Here is a 23,617-nt window from a genome sequence, read left to right on the forward strand (position 1 = left end):
CTAATCTATAAAATGGGTATAGTTTAGTGAGACATATAAAGGGCATATATAAAGGGTTTAGCACAGTATCTAGGACATAAGTATTCAGTGAATGTTAAATATTATCATTATTATTGATAGACGGATTTGATTAACTAATAACTTATGTAAATACAAAATATCATTAACAAAAATTAAAAGGCAAATGATAGTCTGGGTAAAACAAAATTAATACTCTTAGATATAAAGCAATAGGAGACAAAGACCTCCACTGAAAATCAGCTGAGGTTATGGATAGGTAATAAACAAAAGATGAAATGTCAATAATCAATAAATGCCAGAGAAGAAGGATGTCTCTAAAGGTTAGGTACAAAAATTAAACAATGAGATACTATTTATTGATTAAACGATTAAAATGACCTGGCAATGATCAGAATGAATTGGAAAATAAAAGAACAAAAGGCAAACACTGCTTGTGGGAGTACCAGCTATGATAGCTTTCTGGAGGAACTCTGTCAAAACATAACAAAGGACTAACAAGTACATATACCTAATAAGTACATTACTAACCTAGTAATTTCACTTTGGGGAATTCATACTAAGGAAACAATCAGTCATATGTGCAAATTTATGTACAAGTATATACAACATTCTTTGTGATAGTACAAATGTGGATAAGGCCTAAATGTACAGCATGGGAAATGGTTAAAGAAATTATGATACATTTACACAATGGGACACTATAAATATAAAATGATGTTGAAGCAATGTATCTATTAAAGTAGAAATATATATTTAAATATTAAAATAGCAGGCTACATCATAAACAGTATGAGCCTTGTTTTGCACGTAAAGTGTGGAAGAGAAGAGATCTGCAAATATACAGAATACCATGGTGTTAATAGCGGTGGTCTCCGTGTGGGTGGGATTATGCATTTCCTAGCTACCATTTTGTTTCTGTATACTTTCTGCTTTGGCGGGGGAGATAAGCATGCGGTGCTTTTACAATTGGGAAACAAAGAAAATGAACCTCATTTTATTGAGAAATAAATGGATTCCTTTAGTAGGTAAGTGGATAAACTGTGGTACATCCAGACAATGGATTACTATTCAGCTCCAGAAAGAAATGAGCTGTCAAACCATCAAATGATATGTAGGAAATTTAAGTGTATATTATTATTATTATTATTTTTTGCTGTACGCGGGCCTCTCACTGCTGTGGCCTCTCCCGTTGCAGAGCACAGGCTCCGGACGCGCAGCCTCAGCGGCCATGGCTCATGGGCCCAGCCGCTCTGCGGCATGTGGGATCTTCCCGGACCGGGGCACGAACCCATATCCCCGTGATCAGCAGGCGGACTCTCAACCACTGCGCCACCAGGGAAGCCCAGGTGTATATTAAGTGAAAGAATGCAATCTGAAAAGGCTGCATACTGTATGATTCCAACTATAACACATTCTGGTTAAGGCAAAACTATGGGGATATTTCAAAGATTGGTAGCTGCCAGAGGTTAAGGGGAAAGAGGGATAAATCGGTGGAGCACAGAGGACTTTTAGGGTAATGAAACAATTCAGTATAATACTACAATGGTGGATACTTGTCATTATATATATGTCCAAATCCATAGAATGTACAACACCAAGAGTGAACCTGTAAAATACGGATCTTGGGTGATAATGATTTGTCGAGGTAGGTTCATCAATTGTAATAAATGTACTATTTTGATGGGGGTTGCTGAGAGTGGGGAAGTTGTGCATGTGTGGGGACAGAGGTACATGGGTACTCTCTGTACTTTCCACTCAATTTTGCTGTGAACCTAAAACTACTCCAAAACATATATACAATGGAATATTACTCAGCCATAACAAGAAACAAAATTGAGTTATTTGTAGTGAGGTGGATGGACCTAGAGTCTGTCCTACAGACTGAAGTCAGAAAGAGAAAAACAAATACCGTATGCTAACACATATATATGGAATCTAAAAAAAAATGGTTCTGATGAACCTAGGGGCAGGACAGGAATAAAGACACAGATGAAGAGAATGGACTTGAGGACACGGGGAGGGGGAAGGGTAAGCTGGGATGAAGTGAGAGAGTAACACTGACATATATACACTATCAAATGTAAAATAGATAGCTAGTAGGAAGCAGCTATAGCACAGGGAGATCAGCTCCGTGCTTTGCAACCACCTAGAGGGGTGGGATAAGGAGGGTGGGAGGGAGACGCAAAAGGGAGGGGATATGGGGATATACATATGCATATAGCTGATTTAAACTCTATTTAAACTCTATTTGACTGCAATTGGGCTACAGTGGGGAAGTGGACTCTCTAGGACCCTGGAAGGCTCTGATAGACATGAGAACTTTGGTGCAGAGCCAGGAGAGCCTGATGTGTATAATTATTCCTCTAAACAAAAGTGCATGGATTGTGCAATTTCATCCAGGATGATGCTGTAAGCTTCTAGAATAAAAAGGAAAGACTGAGCTTTTCTGAGTCGAGGAAGATTATATCTTAAACAAATTGTATCAGTGGTGGCTGTGTAGTACCTCACCCCACTCCAAGGAGGTGAAGAAATACTATGCTAAGATGTGCTGCACCTTTTCCTGCTCTGTGTAGCCACATGGACTATAAGATTGTGCAACCTTGGCTAATTAAATCATGAACAACGTAGGGGTGCGTGAGTCCACATGTGCGTGCGGATTCACGTGTTGATTTACAACCTAACACTCACCTAAAATATTGCAGCTACACAACTACTTAATGGGACCATTTAAAGGTTGATTCAGAACACAGAGTTAAAACTTCTTCCTTACAGTTCAAGAAGCAACATCTGTGAAAAGTTATAATTTGATATTATTTTTAAGGTTGTTTGGAACAATGTGTTAGAACTCTGTGTTTTCAGAAGACATCCATCACAAAGAAGACTAAATCATGTCTGTGTGCCTCACACAAGAGATGTGAACCTATATATTTTTACTTGCTATCCTGCAGAAAGAAGGACTACATAAAAGTGTCTAAAGACTATACAAGTATTTTTTTGTACTTTTGGCCCAAACTATTTTAATGATTTTATCCTGTAGCTGAGATGATGTTGAACTCCTTCTTTTAGGGCTGTCGAATGTGTTCCAATCACTAGAATTCTCTTAGAAAATGACCCTGCTGCTCCCAGAAGGGCAGTTGGTCGGACAAGTAGGAGGTTTTCTAAGCAGTAGTATTGTGGGGAGATGGGGAGGAAGGTCCTATATACAAACTAACATTTTGTTCTTGAGATACATTTAATGCCTAAAACTCTATAATTATGGTTGAAAGGATCTTATATACTTAAAATCACTAATGTTTGAGAATTTTGAGAGTTCGTATCCCAAACTACGGCCCTAAAGAATGCTATCCCTTGGAATGTCACTAATCCCTTTTTGGGAGGGAGGAAAGCAGACTGCATGACAGTGCTATGCTTGAGTACTTTTGAAAAATGATTAAACAAGTCAAATGAATTATTTACTATGGATTTTTTTAGATCCTTTAACATATAAATCTCCAAGTTTTAGGGTTTGGAGCATAAGGGAGCGTGGTAGCTGTGGTATGCAGCAATTTCTTTTTTTGTTGAGAGGGCAATTTAGTTTTATTTATTTATTTTTAATTGGAGTATAGTTGCTTTACAATATTGTGTTAGTTTATACTGTACAGCAAAGTGAATCAGCTACACGTATACATATATTCCCTCTTTTTTGGATTTCCTTCTCATTCACAGACTGCATTCTACAGAATTATGTAAAAGGAGATCCTAATAGGTATCCCACAGAGGGTTTCATATTCAAATAAGTTTAGAAATTCCAATTGAATTTAAAAATTGCAATTTCTAAACTTATTTGAATATGAAATCCTCTGTGGGGTACCTATTAAGATCTCCTTCTATATAATTCTGTAGAATGCAGTCTGTGAATGTTACCATAAAGAATAAATTCTGTACTCAATATCATTTAACTTCAATAAACGTCTGAGCTTTCTTGCCCCCCACTATTCAAATCTCAGAGCTAGAGGCATTTTGTTCCACCTATATATTTAGCAGCTCCTTTGACCACAGAAGCTAATGCTTTTTCTAGTCAAGAGTCATTTAAGGAGGAGCTCAGAATTAAGTTAGAGTTGCTTGAGATTTGCGATAACCCTTGTTCCTGCTCCAATAAGAACTTCATATCCCGGTTTTGGTAACTAGGTCTGCACGGTGTAGCCCTGTGTTTGGCTCCTTGTCTTGGTCTCCAGTACAAACATGATTTGGTTGTAACTTGGGTTTGGCTCTCTTCTTGGCCACCTCTCCCAGGGTCTGGAGCCTTGATTCTAAGAGAAAGTTTTCATTTATAGGTCCCTTGTTCAGATACAAATTTCAGTATCTCTTAAAAAAGTAGTTTGCTTTTGATAAAGAAAATCTACAGAAATGAGAAACAGAACAGCCAAAAGAAGGTAAAGCAGAATTTGCAGGTAGGGAGAAATGAGCTGAAATAGTTGAAGGAGTAACAGACATTAAAGTATTGATTAAATCACTTAAACTGAGCATTTTGTTTATTGGCTGACTTTGTTAACTGGTTGCTAATTTCAACAGACTGGGACGTTGATTCAATTTAGACAAATAAGTAAATAATGACTGGATTAATCATTTTGTTAAAATAATCCAACTAGTCTCCCTAACCATAATGATTTCATGTCATACCAACAAAATGGTATTAATAGACTTTTATTATATTAGCTTTCTGAGGATGTTGAAAGAATTAATAAGAGCTCTTAAATTTAAAAAATTGAAATGAAAATTCTTCCTCAATTATTATGTTATATGATAAAGCATTAAAACTTTAAGCTGGGTGTCTAATAAAGCCCAAATATAGTGTTATTTAATTTAAATACATATTGTGTCATTGTATATATATATATATTTTTTTTTAAATTTACTTTTATTTGTTTATTTATTTTTGGCTGCATTGGGTCTTCATTGCTGCGCATGGGCTTTCTCTAGCTGCAGCCAGCAGGGACTACTGTTCGTTGCAGTGTACAGGCTCCTCACTGCAGTGACTTCTCTTGCTGCAGAGCATGGGCTCTAGGCACATGGGCTTCAGTAGTTGTGGCACATGGGCTCAGTAGTTGTGGCTCACGGGCTTTAAAGTGCAGGCTCAGTAGTTGTGGCGCCCAGGCTTAGCTGCTCCACAGCATGTGGGATCTTCCCGGACCAGGGCTTGAACCCGTGTCCCCTGCATTGGCCGGCGGATTCTTTTTTTTTCAATTTTTTTTTTTTTTTTTTTTTTTTTTTTGCGGTACGCGGGCCTCTCACTGTTGTGGCCTCTCCCGTTGCGGAGCACAGGCTCCAGACGTGCAGGCTCAGCAGCCCTGGCTCACGGGCCTAGCCACTCCGCGGCATGTGGGATCTTCCCGGACCGGGGCATGAACCCGTGTCCCCTCAACCACTGCGCCACCAGGGAAGCCCTGGCAGGCGGATTCTTAACCACTGCGCCACCAGGGAAGTCCATGCCATTGTATATTTATAGAAAGTGATTTTACATTGTTTACACTCAGAATTTTACTTGATGATATTAATAAAGTATATAAGGATGAAAATAAGTTCACAGTTTCTGTAGTCTTTGTCAGCTGGTTCATTTTGTTTAATATGTAGAATTAAAAGGACATACCAAACAACTCTGCAAATCATAATTTCAAGTAATGTAAGATAGTAAATAGCAAGGAATGTATAGTACATTGTTATGTTGAATAATAACTCTTAGTGTTGATGCTAGTTGACAGACAGGATGAGGGTTCCCCAAGTATAATCATATTGTGTGGATTGGTCACACTGAAATTTTTAATGAATATTTATCAATAGGTACCAGATTCAAGGATTTCAGAGTCTTACTAAAAGTGGGAGATCATCAAAGATCTAAAAATATTCCTGAAAAAAATTTATATTTACCAAAGAAAAAGGCAAAATGTCAGTACAATTCTGCACCCCAGGACTGCTAACACATGCCAATTTAGGCTATTATCCTTGTGAGTACTCTACGTAAGTTTCAGTATGTTTTCAATTTTCTAGTTTCCTGTATTTCAAAAGAATGAAAGTTTTACTACTGGGAATCCAAAACTGTACAACATTCAGCAGTTTGAAAGCAGAATTAAAAAATGAAAAAGAAAGGAAGGACGATAGTATTAGATAATTTTAAATGACTATATCTAAGAAGACACAATAATGACTAAAATATCAGAGATTTCTAGTCAATCTAATATTTTGATAACCCTTAAGAAGAGTCAAAAAGCAATATCAAAGGGTAGGGAAAACAAGAAGAAAAGTCCTCTGCGATGTGAGAACCAGAAATGCTATCATATACATGAGAAAAGGCTGAATTTTTAACAAGGGTCACACAGCCCAGCTTGGACTGGCCTCTGAGCAGCCTTCAGCCTCATCGCAAGCCCTCCCTTCCTTGCTCCCTCCACTGCCATCACCCTCACACAGTCCACCTCAGCGCATGTTTACAGGCTGTTTCCTCTGCCTAAATCTCTGCTCTCTACTCCACTACTGTACTCCTCATATCTATGTAATCGTATGAGTAATGTTTGTCTTCTCTCACGTAGACTAAGCTTTATGACATCAGGGACTGTGTCAAGTCTGCTCAGCATGTAAACATATGTTAAAAGAATGATACATGAATGAATGAATGAGGGAAAGCCATAGCTACAATTATTTTGTTCTCAACAAACAACAGTAACTACTGGGCATTTCCTTAGACAATGTGAAATCATGTGGTAGTCATACAATGAATGTAAATTCTACTGAGAGGCTACTGCAGGAGATACAGAGGAAATACCATTGTGAGCGACTGACAGAAATGTTTGAAATCCAGCATATGCTTAGAATTGAAAACAAGTAATGAAGTCAGGCTTCCTAGCTAAATTTAATGGGATATAATGGTTAATAAGCCATGGTAATGCAACTATAAACTCAAAACCCAATGATAAACAGACAACAAAACAATGCCACTATTAACTGTACAATGCAAACTTTTATGCAAGAAACTTGAAAACTCCCTCCTATCAGGTTCAGTTTCCTGAATGCATGGATTGTGCCTGTCTTGGCATCCTCATTGTCTATAACAGAATCCTAAAACTTCTTGCTCTCAGGATCCCTTTACACTTTCAAAAGTTCTTGAGGACCTCAAGAACTTTTATTCATGTGGACTGTATTTGCCATATTCAAAATAAAAACTGAGAAAAAACTTAAAATATGTATTAAATATTTTAAAAATAATAATAAACCGAGTATATGATAACATGAATAACATATTCTTTACAAAAATCATTATATTTCCCAAACAAAAAATCTTGCGAGGTCAATGTTTTGCAAATCTGTTGATGGCTGGCTTGAATGAAAACAGTTAGATTCTCATTAGCTTCTGCACTCAAACAGATATGACCTATTATTTTAATTAAAATATACGAAGAAAATCTGGCCTCACATAGCTATGGAACTGAAGAAGGGATGACCCTGTGGATCGTCACAAAGGGCCTTGGGAACCCTCAGATCCTCATTCCATACTTTGAATACCAGTGGTCTGTAATATCATCTGTCACAAGGCTATTGTTCAACTACCATTTGCTAAATTAATCAAAAGTTTAGAGAAAAAGAAATAAAATCTTAGGGTATATAGATATATATCTCACACACACGTACAAATGATTTGTACATTCATTTTGGATTCAACTGATAATATTCCGTATAAATGCAGACTGTTTTACTGCAATGAAATGTTAGTTATCCCAACACCTCAACATATGACAACTAAATTGGGATGTATACTGAAGGAGGGCAGTCTGAAGCAAAAAGTGAAAAACAGTGAAAATACAGTTTATAATTCCAAAATCTAATAGAAATAAATAGATTACTACAAAGAGATATTTTACTTGAAAAAATACCAAGCATAATCAAATCAAGTGGCTAAGTTGAATGTTCTATGAGTCTCTTTAAAGCAGTAAATTCGATCGAAGTTCTTTACTGAACACAAGCTGGATTCTAATGTTTTTAGTATCCTACATGCCATTTCTAATTAATCCATAAAAACCACAAGAAAAAAAATTTACTTATATTTTTAGCACTTCTGCTTTAAATATTAATAGGAATTACCCAAAAACCAGAGAATAAATTGATTCAAACATTTTACAATTTCCAAAATCATAATTTTTGTTCTTAAAAATAGCTGTAAGTAAATTCAGAAATAAAAATATAATTTTAAGATTATATATTAGATTTTTAAATGTCATCTCACTATTTGACAAAGAATAAAATGACTTACTTTTCCTTTTCTTGAAGCCGATGCTCCTGAGAAGCCACTTTAGGCTCTGTCCCAAGATTTTTTTGCATCCGCTGCCTCCTCTTTCTAGTTGGTGCAATATCAGTGACATCAGGACTTGAAATAATGGAATCATCTCTTCTTACAGCAGCTAAAATAAAATCACATAAAAATGTGACCAAACGAAATTATGCATATTTTGCATAATTTTTGAGCACGGTATCAACATTTGAAATATAGCAAAATTATTTTTTTTATTTATTCAGGTTTGGTGAAGTGAGCTAGTTAGATAGTATATAATACTTTAATACCAATATAAAATCTGAAGTATATTGTACACACGGAACAACTTGATCAAAATGGTCTTTGCCTATCTTGAGCAACAACCTTCTCAAATGCATAGATAAAACTGAATTAGAGGCACCTCTAAAAGGTGTTTGGTGGGGGGGATACTGCTATGGGAATAATGAATCAAACTGACAGCAAAACAGTAATTGTTAGCAGGAATGGGGACTTCTAGTGATCCAGAGATAATTTTCATAAACTTTTTAGCCAACTGTAGGGAATAAGCACAAGAAAAATGTAAGAAAATACTATCAGATGTCTCTAATGTGGCTAAACCATTAAATTACCCTGAAAAATGTTTGATATACATGAAACAGAAGCAACAATAGAAACAGGCTTGATTTATATTCCTTTATTCTCTATGAAAAACTTAATTGCCAAGAGCTTTAGGAGAGTTCAGAATATTCATTGTTCCATCCAATACACAGTATATTCTCTATAACACATGTTTCTGTAAAAGAGAAGAGCTCCTTTGCTATTGGTAAATCATGAACAATATCAGTATAATTTGGACTCTGGATGTCCTGTTGGTTCATATGATTTTTTTCCAGCTTGTTAATGTTTAAAAGTGATCAGGGGCAAGCTTTCACCCCAATTAAAGAGAAAAACCTTAGCAATGTATAAAGGCCTTAAAAAGTGGAGATGAGTGTCTAAAAATCCTATACAAGTCCATCCCGTTAGCACAAACAGGGGCTGGTTTAGTGGAGTCAAGAACCCTATACTTTTCAAAAGTTAAGCTCTCTGCTGAAGCTGCAATTATACCTAAAGAGCTGTGAAGACATTTCTCCCTGTATCTCAAATCAGATGTTTAATTTTGATGAAACTAGTGCAATCAAATGCATTCAATACCTCCTATCTCCTCCGTTTAAGAGGAAGTATGATGATGCAAAGGGTTGCCGACTGTGATGCTTGGTGCAAATGTTGTTAGAGATTTAATGGAGTTAATGTTTTGATTAGGATTGTAACTGGAGAAACTAACAACAACAATGTAAAGCTGCATAGACTTTAAGTGCTCTGCCCAAAACTTAACTTTTTTTCCCCATAAGCTCTATTAATTTTAGTGTGCTAATTTGCAGAGTGAGTAGTTGTTCAGGCACACATGTATCACATTCTAGAAGAAAAGTCTGCATTTTGAGTTCTCATTCTGTGCAGTCCAGGCTTCTCTGAGTGACCTGATATCACTTGGACACTACTGACCACTCTCTTGAAATGCTTCTTTTGATTTTTTTTCCCTGGAAATAACTACCATTTTTGAGAATGTATGTGCTAGACACTTTGCTATGGGTTTTATAAATATTATCTTATTAATCTTTAACCTTGTGAAGTACTTACTAACTTCATTTTATTTACAAGGAAACCAAGACTTTAGAGAGGTTAAGTAACTTGCCCAAATCACACAGCTTTTGCTTTTATATTTTATCATTATGACAATTAAAAAATATTTCTGCCTGGTAGGCAAATTACTTATTGATAAAATATTAACTGAATGTTCATCAAAGCATATTTTACTTTCCAAAGCTGCTTAAGTTATTAAGACATGTAAGTTCCATTAGATTTCTTATACATTATTTTATTAACCTCTAAAAATGTATTGGGAGTAAAGAAAGGTAAATAAAAAGGGGTTTTTTCTCTGAACGTATTCCAGCTGAATGATTCCCTGATTTTTATTAAGCTATGAGGTGACTAAGGAAGATAATTCTGATTTCTTACCCAGTCAGCTCTTACACGGGGTTTACTCAATCACATAAGCAATCAACAAAGTACAATCTTGTCTATGAATAAAACTAGCAAAATTATCAGAGTTAGAGGATGCTTCAACTGTAGATAGACTTGTAAAATGGAGAAAGATTGCATTTAATGACATGTTGGACATTTATGAGGGAAGAATGTTAAGTTTAAATTAAAAGGTAAGGTGAACTTTTAAAAAATAAAGTTACATAAAAGTTCTGCCATTCATTTCAAAACTCCGGATAACAACTTACGCATTGGCACCCAACAGGATATTTTATACATCAAATGGTTATATTATTTGTTATAATGCCTAGAATTTACTTTAAAATGCAATGTGATTAAAGGTGTGTATTAGTAAGAGTGTGGCATCTACTCAAGAATTACGGACCAGGAGTAGTTTTCTGGGATTCTAATAATAAAGTCTATATACTTGAGGGGGCTACTAGAGGCACTTATTTTATTTGCATCTCAATAACTGATGATTTACTAATTAGTATACTGAACGACAAAAATGTGTATCTATTGGTGAAAACAAGGTATGAAAATGTGCATGATGAATATTGCATATGAGCTCTCATGAGTAAAATTAAAGGCATTTAAGATACAAAAATTGGCTAAAGTATTTTAGAGATACTCCCCACCATTTTATGAACAGGCTATAAGAATCCAGCGAGGTTTGTTTACTCTTAGAGATGATGCCCTGTGCTAAATCTTCAAGTAGTTCTGTGTCTAGTTGTGAACTCTGGATGATTACTGTTGCCTGATGCCAGGAAAAATTGCCATTCCTACCTCAGGAATCTTTATATTTGTCAAAAGTGAACATTTTATATGAGGGGGTGACTGGAACACCTAAAAGGACACACAGCTGGAACTTCTTCAAGCTTATAGAACAAGTTCATGAATTATTTTGTCTTTACTTGTTAATAAATATTTAGCTGATAATTGTATATGTAGGAAAACCTAATCTGATAATTTATTATTATTCCTACAGTTTAAACTTCTTGGTGGCTACCATTATGTACCACAAAGAACTTAAGAGTTTTGTATAACCAAGAGTTTCACGTCAGTTTACGGCACCATTTTTATTCCTTTCTCTTTACAGTTACAGTGTAGCTCTCTGTAACACTGCCGTAAGGAAAAATGACTACCATATAAGCTTAATTACTGGTTAAACCAAATATATCTTTTCTGGTTTGTGTTTGCACCATGAGAAACAGTTTTCCCTTCAGTTTACTACATACATGCAATAGCGAATCATATTGTAATAGCTTCACTTAATATATATGTCTTTAACATGAAGTTTTGATAATAATTATACAGCCTTTTAAAAAAGGAAAACATTCCATCTTATCCTTTCCTCTTCACACTGCAATGCCAGTAACCAGGAAAATGAGGCGCTACTCCAAACATCTGGTACCTACGTGTTAAATTGCTCAGCTCGAGCATTCCTCAAATTTCAAGCCATCCCACCTCTCTCCACTACTTCTGCTGATGTTTGGTCCTCACATTCTATTTGGTCTCAAGGCTGTATACTTTATTTCTATTCTGACTCTGGATACCTTGAACAATGATTCTGGATCTTGAAACAAGCAAAGCTGTTTTATATACAAAAGAAGAGATCTGAACTATATCTACACAAAGCCAAATATGGAACTTCCAAAATGTCTATATTATTCATAACCCTAGATATTTTTAATGGTGACAAAGTTTTCACTTTCAAGTTTTGTATGCCATTTTTAAGGGAAAAAACCAATTCATATTAAGTTTACCAGGTAATACATACTCATTTTAGCTGTGAGGAAGAGTTTGAATATAGTTGGAAAGAATAACAAATGTTCAAAGGGTAATGAGAAGGAGTGTGGCCTGATTGGAGGAGTGTTCATGAGAGAAAAAGATGCAGGAAATGAGACTGGATAAGTATGGGCAGCAGGTAAAGAGAGGAAGGAAATTGAAGATAGAGAGACATGTTAAATAAATTTGCAAGCTTTCAAATCCAGGCAGAAGAGTATGAATCTGATATTGACAGGGGAGATTTTTTCTGAGATTCCACAACCAGAATTCTCAGTTTTTAATATTATCATCAGTCTCTTTGTCATAACAATGTGTCTTTCACCATTTCCAGGAAATTAAAAAAAGAAAAGAAAAGAGAAGAGAAGAAAAGAAAAGAAAGGAAAAGAAAAAAGAAAGAAAAGAAAAAACTATTGCCAATTAACTTACTACAGCTGAAATACTGATTGGCAGAGCTGTGGGATGAATTTCAAGTTCTAATTAGCTTCACTGCCTCTAGAAAATGGGGAATCTTCACACAAGCCTTGTTATTGTAAAACAAGGCTCCACAGAAAGCCACACTTCTTCTCATCTGACAGAAGAACTGTAGGAGTTTGGCAGCAGTAGTTCAGACATGAGAGGGGCAGAGTGTTGGCCTTCCTGGGTGCTCTCAATGTTGAAGTGAAATGACACTGTTGGCTAAACTGCCTAAGCCCCATGAGTTGAACTACCTGGTAAACTTAAGTCTCTGATGATTAAACACCTAAATATTGATATTTTAAAAAATCATTTTTCAGATTTATAATTAATTTTATTAGGAATTCTTTATTATCTCATATCTATGGATTTTTTTTCCTTCTTCATAATATACATATCTTCATATACACGAAGAGTCTATGGAACTGTAATGGAGATTGTCACCATTCTCCTTCTGGTCCCCCGCCAAACATATACACCTATCTCCAGCCCCCGAACCCACCTCCCTCCCACACAAAAAAATTAATGTCCTGAGACATGTTATTCATGGCAATGGCTCCTTAGCTCTTAAATTACTGAAAGAAGAAGGCTCTGATCTTCAGGTCCTTAGACCAGAAAAAAAATGTATGCTATTTACAACATGCCATATCGAAACAAAAAACTTTGAGTGGTTCCCCATCACCTATAAAATAAGGTCCTAAGATCCTAGTCCTACATTCAAATCTCCCTACAACATGACCCTCACCTGCCTCTCTGACCATACCTCCCACAAACCTTCTACCATAGAATATAAACTATTCCAAGGGCTCCAGGCTTCCTACATCTTCCTTTTTTGTTCCTTACTTTCCTTGTCTTAAATGTCTTCCAATCAGCACAGCCCATTTCAGTCATTTCAGTCACCCCTAGTAGTTCCAATCCATAGCAATCTCTCCTTTCTCTATAGGGCTTATAGCTTGAACCACTCATTTTCCACATACTATCTTGTATTGTTATTCTTTTTATATGTATCTCCTATTTCCCAAATAGATTATGAACACCCAACAGCTAGAGGCCATGCCTTATAGTTTGCTATATTCCTAATGTATTACCCAATAGTGTTATACATGAGAAATGTGATGACTTGAACTCTTATTTTGAAATGTGTATCTTATTTTTTTAATCAAAACTTATTTACTTATGGAACTCAAAAGAAGTATAGGGAAAAATCCAATCAGAAGACCTGGGTTGGGATCTTTATTTCTGCCATTTACCTTTGATGTATTACAGAATCTCTAAGTTCCTCTGTGAAAAAATGTATATTAACCATGATTACATGGGATAATATAAACTGTTTTATAAATCATAGTGTCAGAAATATTTGATATTGTCAGAAATATTTGATATTTTCAGAAATATTTGATATCAGCAATAAGTATTATTAACAAAATGTGTGTGTCCTTACAAAAGATCAAACTGAGATTCATTTTTTTTTTAATTTTAAATGTTTATTATTATTATTTTCTATTATATAAGTTTCAGGTATATAGCATTATAATTCAACACCTGTGTACTGAGATTCATTTAGGTGAATCTGAAGAACTTCCAGGCTATCTTCTATAGCTTCTTAGGCACATAAAAATTAAATTTAAAAAATTAAGATAAATTCATGGTTTTCCAAATTCAAAATAACCCAACTGTCACAGAACTATCATCTGTTATGAATATAGATCAGCCAGTCTGCTGTGGCTGTTTTTTGCTATTTTATTCATTTCATAAATGTTTATTAAGTGTTAGAATCAATAAGTCATTGTGTTTTCTTTTGAAAGATGTAAAATATTGAGGGGAAAAACCAAAATCCAAACCTTAAAATACTACCCTAAGTAAATCTGAAACTTCAAAAAACATACTCTTTCTTTCACCAAGGAAAATAACCAACCAATGTGCCTCTGTAGTTTGTCTTACTGACAGGTATAAAGATAAGCAAAAAAAGCTTAGATAAGGTTAGTCACACCATACTTCAATAAGCAGTATCTTAAAGTGACTTATCTTGAGGTAGTAAATTTCTAATCTGACCAAACAAGCAAACATTATTTTTCCCTCACCGTTCGTCAAACAGCCCTTTTCTAAATCTGTAATCAGTTTCTACCCAGCTTTCACAATCTAACCTGAATAACTGATGACCATCTTACACGGAAGGTCAATGCTCTAACCTATTATTAGCAATCACCAAATAAACTGATAATTAACATCGCACTAAACACTTAAAAGTGTATGTATGTGCGCACATCCATGTGCATACACTTTTCCAAAAGTCAGCACAGATGGGAGTCAGACTTAATGACAAACACTTACTGACACTAGGGTAACCCAAAAGGTCATCTTTGGAAATCCAATACTTTCAATGTCAGAGGCAGGGTGGGCCACTAAAGATAAAATACAGGCTTCAGAAGTGTTCACAGTGTAGAAAAAAATATAAGTTGAATGTACTAAGTTTTGTTCCATATCTACAAAACAATCCACTTAAAAATATATTTCTAAGAATTCTAATATCAAATGAACTCAGTTCTTGAAATCTTAAGGATTCATTTATTCTTTCACTTATTCAACAAATATTTATTGAGTAGTTTCTATGTGTCAGGCACTATCCCAAAGACACCATCACCATGTACTCAAAAAGTGTATAATTGAAAGGCAGAAAGACACAACTATTTTTGCAAGAAAACCATAACTTACACAAGCAATTATAAAGGCACGGATTTGAAAGTTCTAAGGTAGGCAGAACTTTCCAGCCTTTTACTATTTTTTCCAAATTAATCTGTGAAGCTTTAATTCCTCTTTTTTCATGATGAAACACCAATTATAACTTGATTTCTTATTCCAGGTTTTTGGTTTTATTATTTTTTTTCTTGTATAGGTATTTCTTTTGAAAGCATAATCGTTAGTATCAACCAGCTCTGAAGTAGGTTTCCCAAAGGAGAAAATCAAAAGACTAGCTCACTCTGAGCAACCTGATAAGAAAAGACTGGGTTTCAAAATTAAGTTTTAAGGATGTTCCAAAATGAACTCGAACAACATATCTGAACTGAAACTGTAAAATTACCTTTATAGGTAGTCCTTCATAAGTCCCCACAACATCCTTAGTAGATTTCATCATACTTTTAATAATTTATCTAATATTTATAAAACTCCATGAAGGCAGGGGCTGAGCTTGTCTAATTCACTGTTGGTATAAGACGGACGAGCATGGTCTCTAATACATAATAATTCCTCAATAAATATTAGTTGATAGGCATAAATTCTAAAGTATGAATAGAGTTAATAATAACTTTAAAAATATTATTTTAAATCTACATAAAATACTACACTATCGATTAGCTATGCCTGCTGCTGCCAGTCCAGTTAACATTAAGAAAATAAAAATATTAGTAGGGAAAAGCAGTTTATGAAAGAGCAACATTAGCCTTCAATTTATATTATTTTATGAATCAAAATAACAAACACTGGAAAGTCATTTTAATGGTTAATAAGCTTTCAGAAAACAAAACCACAATTTTTCAGCTTTCACCAGCTTTATGAAGGGGTCTCTGCCTATGACCTACATCATGCAATGTTTGGAGCCAACATAAAGCTTTCATTGTTGTACATGAGTCAGGTATGGACTTCTGTCAACTTAAGACATTTTTTTCCAGCATTTTCTTAATAGATTTAAAGCTTTTTAAAATTTTCATCCTCTTTTATGTTGGCCAACTTTTAATAAAACCTGGACATTTTACATAGCTTCAAGAGGATTTTATTGAACTAGTATAACTGAAAAAAATGGACAAAAATAAGTGAAATACAAAAACTAATGAAATGATACAGGGAATCTTCCAGTTTGTTTCTATTTTAATAATGTGTTACCATTATATTATCTTCAGTGACTCTAGGTGAACTGGTTAGAACTAGGACAAGATCACTAGTGTAACTAGCAAGTCAAAATAAAAAATGTTGACATTTTCTCTCTATTAATACCAACTTAATTTGCCTATTTCTGAGTAATTATTTGACTCTTTACAGTCATTATGAGTCAGGATGGAACTCAAAACCTTACCCTTGCCATTCCTGTTTCTGCTGAATCTGTACTCATCCTGAAAAATCATTCTTATACAATACTCGTAAGAAGTTTTTACTAAACTATTAGAGTTAGCATCAAAGCTGATATCCAAAAAAAGTAAGGATTTTTTTTGTGTTTCTATTGAATCAGTACCTGAACCAGAAGTTTTAAACAAACATTTTGTGCTGAGTCCACTCTAAGACAATAACATCAGCTTTTACTCAAATGATTTATGAACTCATTAAATTTACCTCTTTTTCCTCTGCTGGTGAACGGGATAGGTAAGAGTCATTAACCTGCAGCACAAACCCTTTCTTTGAATATTCACAGGGGTAAGAAGAAGAACTTGACTGTGGTTCTGTGACATGACAGACTTTCCCACTTCATTTTGCTAGTATTTGCTTAATCTTAGATTTAGAATAACTTTGATATTTGCACTTATTTAAACTCCTTTACAATAAGGTAAATGCCTCTCTGGTATCACTTAGCCAGTTTGGAGTAGTTGTATGAAGAAGCAAATATGAAGTTAAATTTCTGAGGTGTCCCTTGACAACTGTGGGATGCTTTTCAAAAGGGAGATCCCCAGATCTGTGGTGCTAGGCATGTTGTGCCAACTATCTTTCAAACCAAATGTGATTAAAGTAATACTTTCACTAAGAAGGATTAAGAAAAAATATGTGCCAAATGGTCAAATAACTAAGATAACGTTTACATGGAATTAGCAAAATACTTCACAAGGATCCTAAACCTGACTCTGTTAATCAACATCTTAATGATTTAGTGTAAATCCCGTAACAATTCTGTGAAGGTTTTTATTTTTAATCCACAAAATCAGGTGTGGAGAAGTTAGACCAAATAGTTATTTCCGGTGGAAAAAAAAATGCCCTGATTCTACAATTTAAGTTGTTATGCTTTTTAAAAATGATTACCTTAATATTATTTGGTAAGAAAAAGAAATGTGCTTTCAGACCATTTTGAAGCACTTTTAAGTTAGTTTGGGGTTAAATGTTTTAACCAAATGAGAAAGTTTTTCTTCAGAAATTTCATTTCCAAACATTTTACACTGTTTCATAATGCTTACAGAGTTTTAATTTTTCAATAAAAACCCTGTAAAGTGTTTATTTTTAAACAAATAATTTGTATATTCTTTCATCTTAATACTCAAAAGTAAACAAATAAGAGCAAAAAATATTTTAGGCATTGATTTGACAAAGAGAATAATACTTCAGAAATTTATTAGTTTATTATGAATCTATACTCCTCACGTTAGAATGTATACTCTTCACATGTTTATGAAGTTTGTCTTGCAATCATTTTCAACATGTTGCTCAGTAATGTGCAGTCTCAGGACAAAGCCTTCATAATGCCATTATCCCTACAACTTGCCAATAGCCAAACAATCATTCTTGATGCCTTCCAAAACTTCATCTTACACATCCAATCAGCACCTCCTAAAAAGTTCTTAAATTTGTCTAATAATTCTCTGCATCCCCAGTACGTCCATAATCTCTTACCTAGATTATTGCTATAGCTTATAAATGGCCAAAGCAGTTACACTTCATTCCCTACAAAACATCTAGGAGAATTGTTCTAAAAATACAAATTTGATCAAGTCATGTAATCTTCTACTGCCTTGAAGACAAAGATAAAATTCCTAATAAACTTTATTGTCTCCTACTTTTCCTGATTCAGCTTACTTTTACAGCCTTATTGAATTTTGTTTGATGTTCCATTCTACCTCTCTCTCTACTCCTGAATTCTGCACATGTGATCTTCTTCTAGGAATAGTGTTCCACCATCTACCACCCACTGGCTAACTCACACCCATCCTTGATATCTCAGTAAAGATATTACTCTGTCAGGAGGCCTTAGAAGTGTCAATTAGATATCCCTTCTATGTGCCTTCATAGTACGTTTTACTCCTTCTGTCACTGCAGTATAGAAGAGTGGTTAAGGTCACAGATGAAGGAAAATAGAGAAAAACTGTTTTGGGTTTTCCTAAGGAGAAGTAGATAAAGTGGGGTTAAATTTTATTGTAAAGTCAGTGAATAAGGCAAACAATCACAATTAAGCAAAACTACCCTTGAAAATTCCTTAAATTGTCCAATAAGTACAATAATACACAGTATATATAACTCTGTATGGTAATGTTCATGCAAAACTACTTAATGAATACCATAGTACATAGTTTCATAGAGAAATTACATTCAGAAAGAAAATTACCCCAGGTTTTCAATAATCTAAACACATCATCAATACAGAAAGATTCAATTCCTAGTTATTCTAGTTTAATGTCATTATCTTAACCTTCTATGAAAGATGTATCAGTTCTTCTGATGCTTCCTTATTCAGATTTCTTTATGGTTCCAAATTAATTTTTCATTGTTTTCTTTCCTGGGTCACATTATCACCTTATTTGCTTGGCTACCTAAATCAGTAATTACGGTTTCCTTGTCAATAGCCCCAAACTTTAAAGTTAGTCATACTTGTTCCTAGGTTTTTCACAATGGTATTTACTCTTGTCAGGCTTAATTATATCCACTACTGTAGACATATACTTGTTAAGTAGAATAGCAGGCAGGCAGCAGAACTATTTAAAAATGTGATTTTCTTCATTTGTAAAATCTATATTTATCTAGAAAATTTAGTTAAATAAGGTTAAATTAAGTATATATATGATGCCACTTCACTATAATTCATAAACGACTAGTCCAAATTTCAATCTTTCAAGGTATTTTAATCATGAAATGGGAAGTAGGGACATCATACCATAGTGGGCCTCACAGAGTTATGCGTCTTACTCTCCCTGAAATTCATAAAACAAGCTTTTGCACAGATGCACTTACCATAATGTTTAGTCAAAAATGAAAATGGACAAACTGTTACTATGAAGAGCTAGAAATTTTTAGGTATTATAATTTTGTATAAAATGAAAAAAATGATAAAACTACCAATATAAGTAATGTCTTTCCAATGATGTAAATGCTGTGTATTCCCACATTTTTTATGTTTATAATTAATGCAAAATAAACTGACATTTAGGAAAATAGTTCATCATGTTGCCTGGTATGTTGTAGGTGCTCAAAGTATCATTGTTGAATGAAAATATCACCAAGGAAAATACTGAAGATTTTATAAATAAACTCTAAAAGAGAGCAAACCTTTTGTAGTTAAACATAAACAAAGATAGCAAAATAAGCCATTACAGAATATTGAGTAGAGTTCCCTGTGCTATATGGGAAAAGAATCTAAAAAAGAGTGGATATATGCATAACTGATTCACTTTTCCATATACCTGAAACTAACACAGCATTGTAAATCAACTATACTCCAATAAAAATAATTTAAAAAAAATAACATAAAAGTTTGACTGATTTGTTTATCCATAAACATAACTTCTAAAAAAAAAAGCCTGTAATATTCATTATAAAGCAAACCCTGAATTCAAAACCTAATACATTAAACTACGGTTGGCATTTAATGCCCTTGTGGAGAATATTCTAACCTTGTACAAAAGAGTATATTATTTGTAAATAATGGTTACCAGACATCTTAGCCAAGAAACACAGTTACAGAGGGAAGTTACCATAACACAGCCGAGAAAGTACAGAAGCAGAAAAAAAGTCTGTACTTGTGTTGGTGTTTATTCAGATAGATAAATGGATCCATATCTATATAAATACATGTAGATTATACATAAATTAGAAAACCAAAAACTGTAAATGCCCTAAATAAAAGTGAGAAGTATTATGCCTAACCAAGGCCAAAGATAAAAAAAAAAATAACTGGGCAGAAACTTAGACAAATAACTTGATAGAGAAAATATAGAAACACGAGGGTGAAAGAAATGGAGACTTTCAAGAATGAGTATTCAACAGACAGTAACACATTTCTTGTTGGTCATATGATTATTGTAGATGACTATACAAAGAGGTTTAAACTCACTGTCTAAATAATTGCCATTGGATTTATTTTACCAATTCAAAGAGCAGAGGAAAAAAAGGTAAATGTAATGAGTTCATAAATCATTTGAGTAAAAGCTGATGTTTACTGTCTTAGAGTGGACTCAGCACAAAATGGTTGTTTAAACTTCTGGTTCAGGTACTGATTCAACAGAAACATAAAAAAAAATACTTACTATTTTTGGATATCATCTTTAATGCCAACTCTAATAGTTTAGTAAAAGTATCTTAGAGTATTGTATAAGAATGATTTTTCAGGATGAGTACAGATTCAGCAGAAACAGGAATGGCAAGGGTAAGGTTTTGAGTTCCATCCTGACTCATCATGACTGAAAAGAGTCAAATAATTACTCAGAAGTAGGCAAATTAAGTTGGTATTAATAGAGAGAAAATGTCAACATTTTTTATTCAGTAACCTTAATGCGTCCCCCTGCCCACAGTCATCCCTCTGGTGGGAATATTTCTCAGAATTAATGTAGTTTTAAGTCTGAATATTCCCACGCTTTTTTGTTTTATGTTTTTCTGGTATGTAGAATATACAAAAGAGTCCACCATAAAAGAATCCATAAATGAATTGGGAAACAACTCTATTTTAACATTCTGAAGATCTTAAACATATGAAGCTTGTATTTTCTGAAACTTGTAATTCTAAAACTTTATAGACTACATCCCCAACTTCCCTACTAAAACCTATTAACATATTGAGAAACTGGTGTTCTTTACAACATATTTGGAATGATATTATTGGAAGATTCCTATACAGGTGTAGCAATAGTATAAAAGATTACCTAGGGACCATACTTTCTTTAGGTGGTGGGTTGTTTTAAATCGTTTCCCATAACCACCAAAACTATCTTTTATAGCAGTAGCTCTCAACAGGAGGTGCATTTTATAATCCTCAGCACGTAAAAAATGTAAAACCCCAGCTCTCACCTGTTAAAAATTCTGATGCAATAAGTCATAGGTTATTACTTATGTTTTTGAAAAGTTTCAACAGGTGTTAATCCATTAGCACAATAGTGCTAATGATGAGTAACTCAAATACCAGTTACCAATGATAACTTCAGAGTAGAGTCAAAGAACCAAAGTTCGGGTGCTTTAAATCTTCTAGCAGATTTGTTATTGTCAATTCATAAATATTTCACATCTTAAAAAGAGTACATTTTTACACAGCAAAAGCAATTAGGCATGTGTTTCTTTGCTCACAATATACAATTCTTTCTTAGATATGTATGGTAATCTGTGAGCTATTAGAAGGGTAGTGACACAGAGAGTAGTTACCAGGCAGGAGAAAGATACATACCCACAAACTTTATCATCCAAATCAGATGTCTTAGACAATTTGAAATATATTTCTGTTCAAATATTTGGACAGCAAAGACCTTCTCCCCCTTTTTTGAGCCCTATAATATCAGCACAGAGTAGTTAAAAGTACACTAGATGTGAATTAGGAGATCACAGTTTAATCCTCAGCTAAGACACCATCTAATAGTGAAATTTAAAAAAATAACTCCACTAGTCCTAAATTTCCTAAGCTCAAAAATTATTGGGTTAGACTAGATCATTGTGTTCTAAGTGATCTAATTTCTAAGTCTAGGTCACTTTGTGTACTAACATTTAAATATATTGCAATATATATTGCAATAAATTCAAAAGTAGAAAACCAACTTTGAAAGGTCACATTTCTAAATTCTAATAAGACTATTAAATGAAAATGCATTATTGTTTTTAATCAAACAGAAACAAAATAATATTATGTAAGAAAATGGGAATGTATCTTAGTCTGTTAGGGCTGCTATAACAAAGTATGACAAACTGGGTAGCTCATAACAACAGATTTATTTCACACAGTTCTGGAGGCTAGTCAGATTGGTGAAGACTGCATTTTGCCAGTGTATCTGAATAATTGCCTCTAAATTCTGATTTTGCAAGATTGGTCAGATTCTGGTGAAGGCCCTGTTCTGGGTTGCATATTGCTGACTTTTTTCTCCTTCTTCACATGGTAGAAGGGGCAAGGGAGTTTTCTTGGGCCTCTTTTATAAGGGCACTAATCCCATTCATGAAGACTTCACCCTCATGACTTAATCAATTCCCAAAGCTCTCACTTCCAAACATTGGGCATTAGAATTTCAACATATGAATTTGGGGGGGACAAACATTGTGATCATAGCAGAATGCATATACTTTGCATTTACTGTTTATATAAGGAAGCACATAGGATCTACGATTGCTTACATAGAACACTGATAACAGTAGACTTTAAGACATATTAGCATATGAATAAATTAGCTATTATTTTAATAATAATGGCAAATACCTAGCTACATTATTCTAGTGTTTCATTTAGATTAACTCATTGAATCTCAACAACTCTATGAGATAGGCACTATTATCATCTTTATATTCCATATGAGAAATCACTCAAGAGACATTAAGTACCCAAGATCACAAAGCTAATAAATGGCTGAGCCAGTATACAGACTCCTGTAATTGTTCTTTATGGGTAAACTAATATAGATCATTAGTTAAATGTATATGTCATGAAAACCATGCATTAAATAGATACCAGCCTTTTATAAAATTGCCCTTAAAAAAAATTAATAGACACAATCTCTACCCATAAGGGATAATAATCTAGGAACAATGGAATAGAAAATAGAGATAAAAAAAAAAATCACCTTCCTTTCTTAACAGTTGGTACATTTTTTAAATGGTTTAAGCAGCAACTAGAAATTCTGTAAGGTTTAAAGTTTTCTCTTTTTTTTAAAGTGCATTCATATTGTATGTTGTCAAAACTTTTATGTTTTACTATTATTTTTTAATAGATCTTTATTGGAGTATAATTGCTTCACAATACTGTGTTAGTTTCTGTTGTACAACAAAGTGAATCAGTCATATGCATACATATATCCCCATATCCCCTCCCTCTTGAGCCTCCCTCCCACCCTCCCTATCCCACCCCTCTAGGTC

The 23,617-nt window shown here is 34.1% G+C and overlaps 1 protein-coding gene across 2 annotated transcripts in view; it reads right to left on the reverse strand.

Annotated features, from left to right (window-relative positions):
- The window catches only part of XRCC4 (X-ray repair cross complementing 4), a 261,129-nt gene that overhangs the window by 86,278 nt on the left and 151,234 nt on the right, over positions 1-23,617 (reverse strand). For both annotated transcript variants that reach the window (XM_060009195.1, XM_060009194.1), the window contains exon 7: positions 8,297-8,444. In XM_060009195.1, coding sequence (XP_059865178.1) covers positions 8,297-8,444 — 148 coding nt within the window. The remainder of the gene's footprint in view (positions 1-8,296; positions 8,445-23,617) is intronic.

Source organism: Delphinus delphis, chromosome 3 (assembly GCF_949987515.2).
Source record: "Delphinus delphis chromosome 3, mDelDel1.2, whole genome shotgun sequence".
NCBI lineage: Eukaryota > Metazoa > Chordata > Mammalia > Artiodactyla > Delphinidae > Delphinus > Delphinus delphis.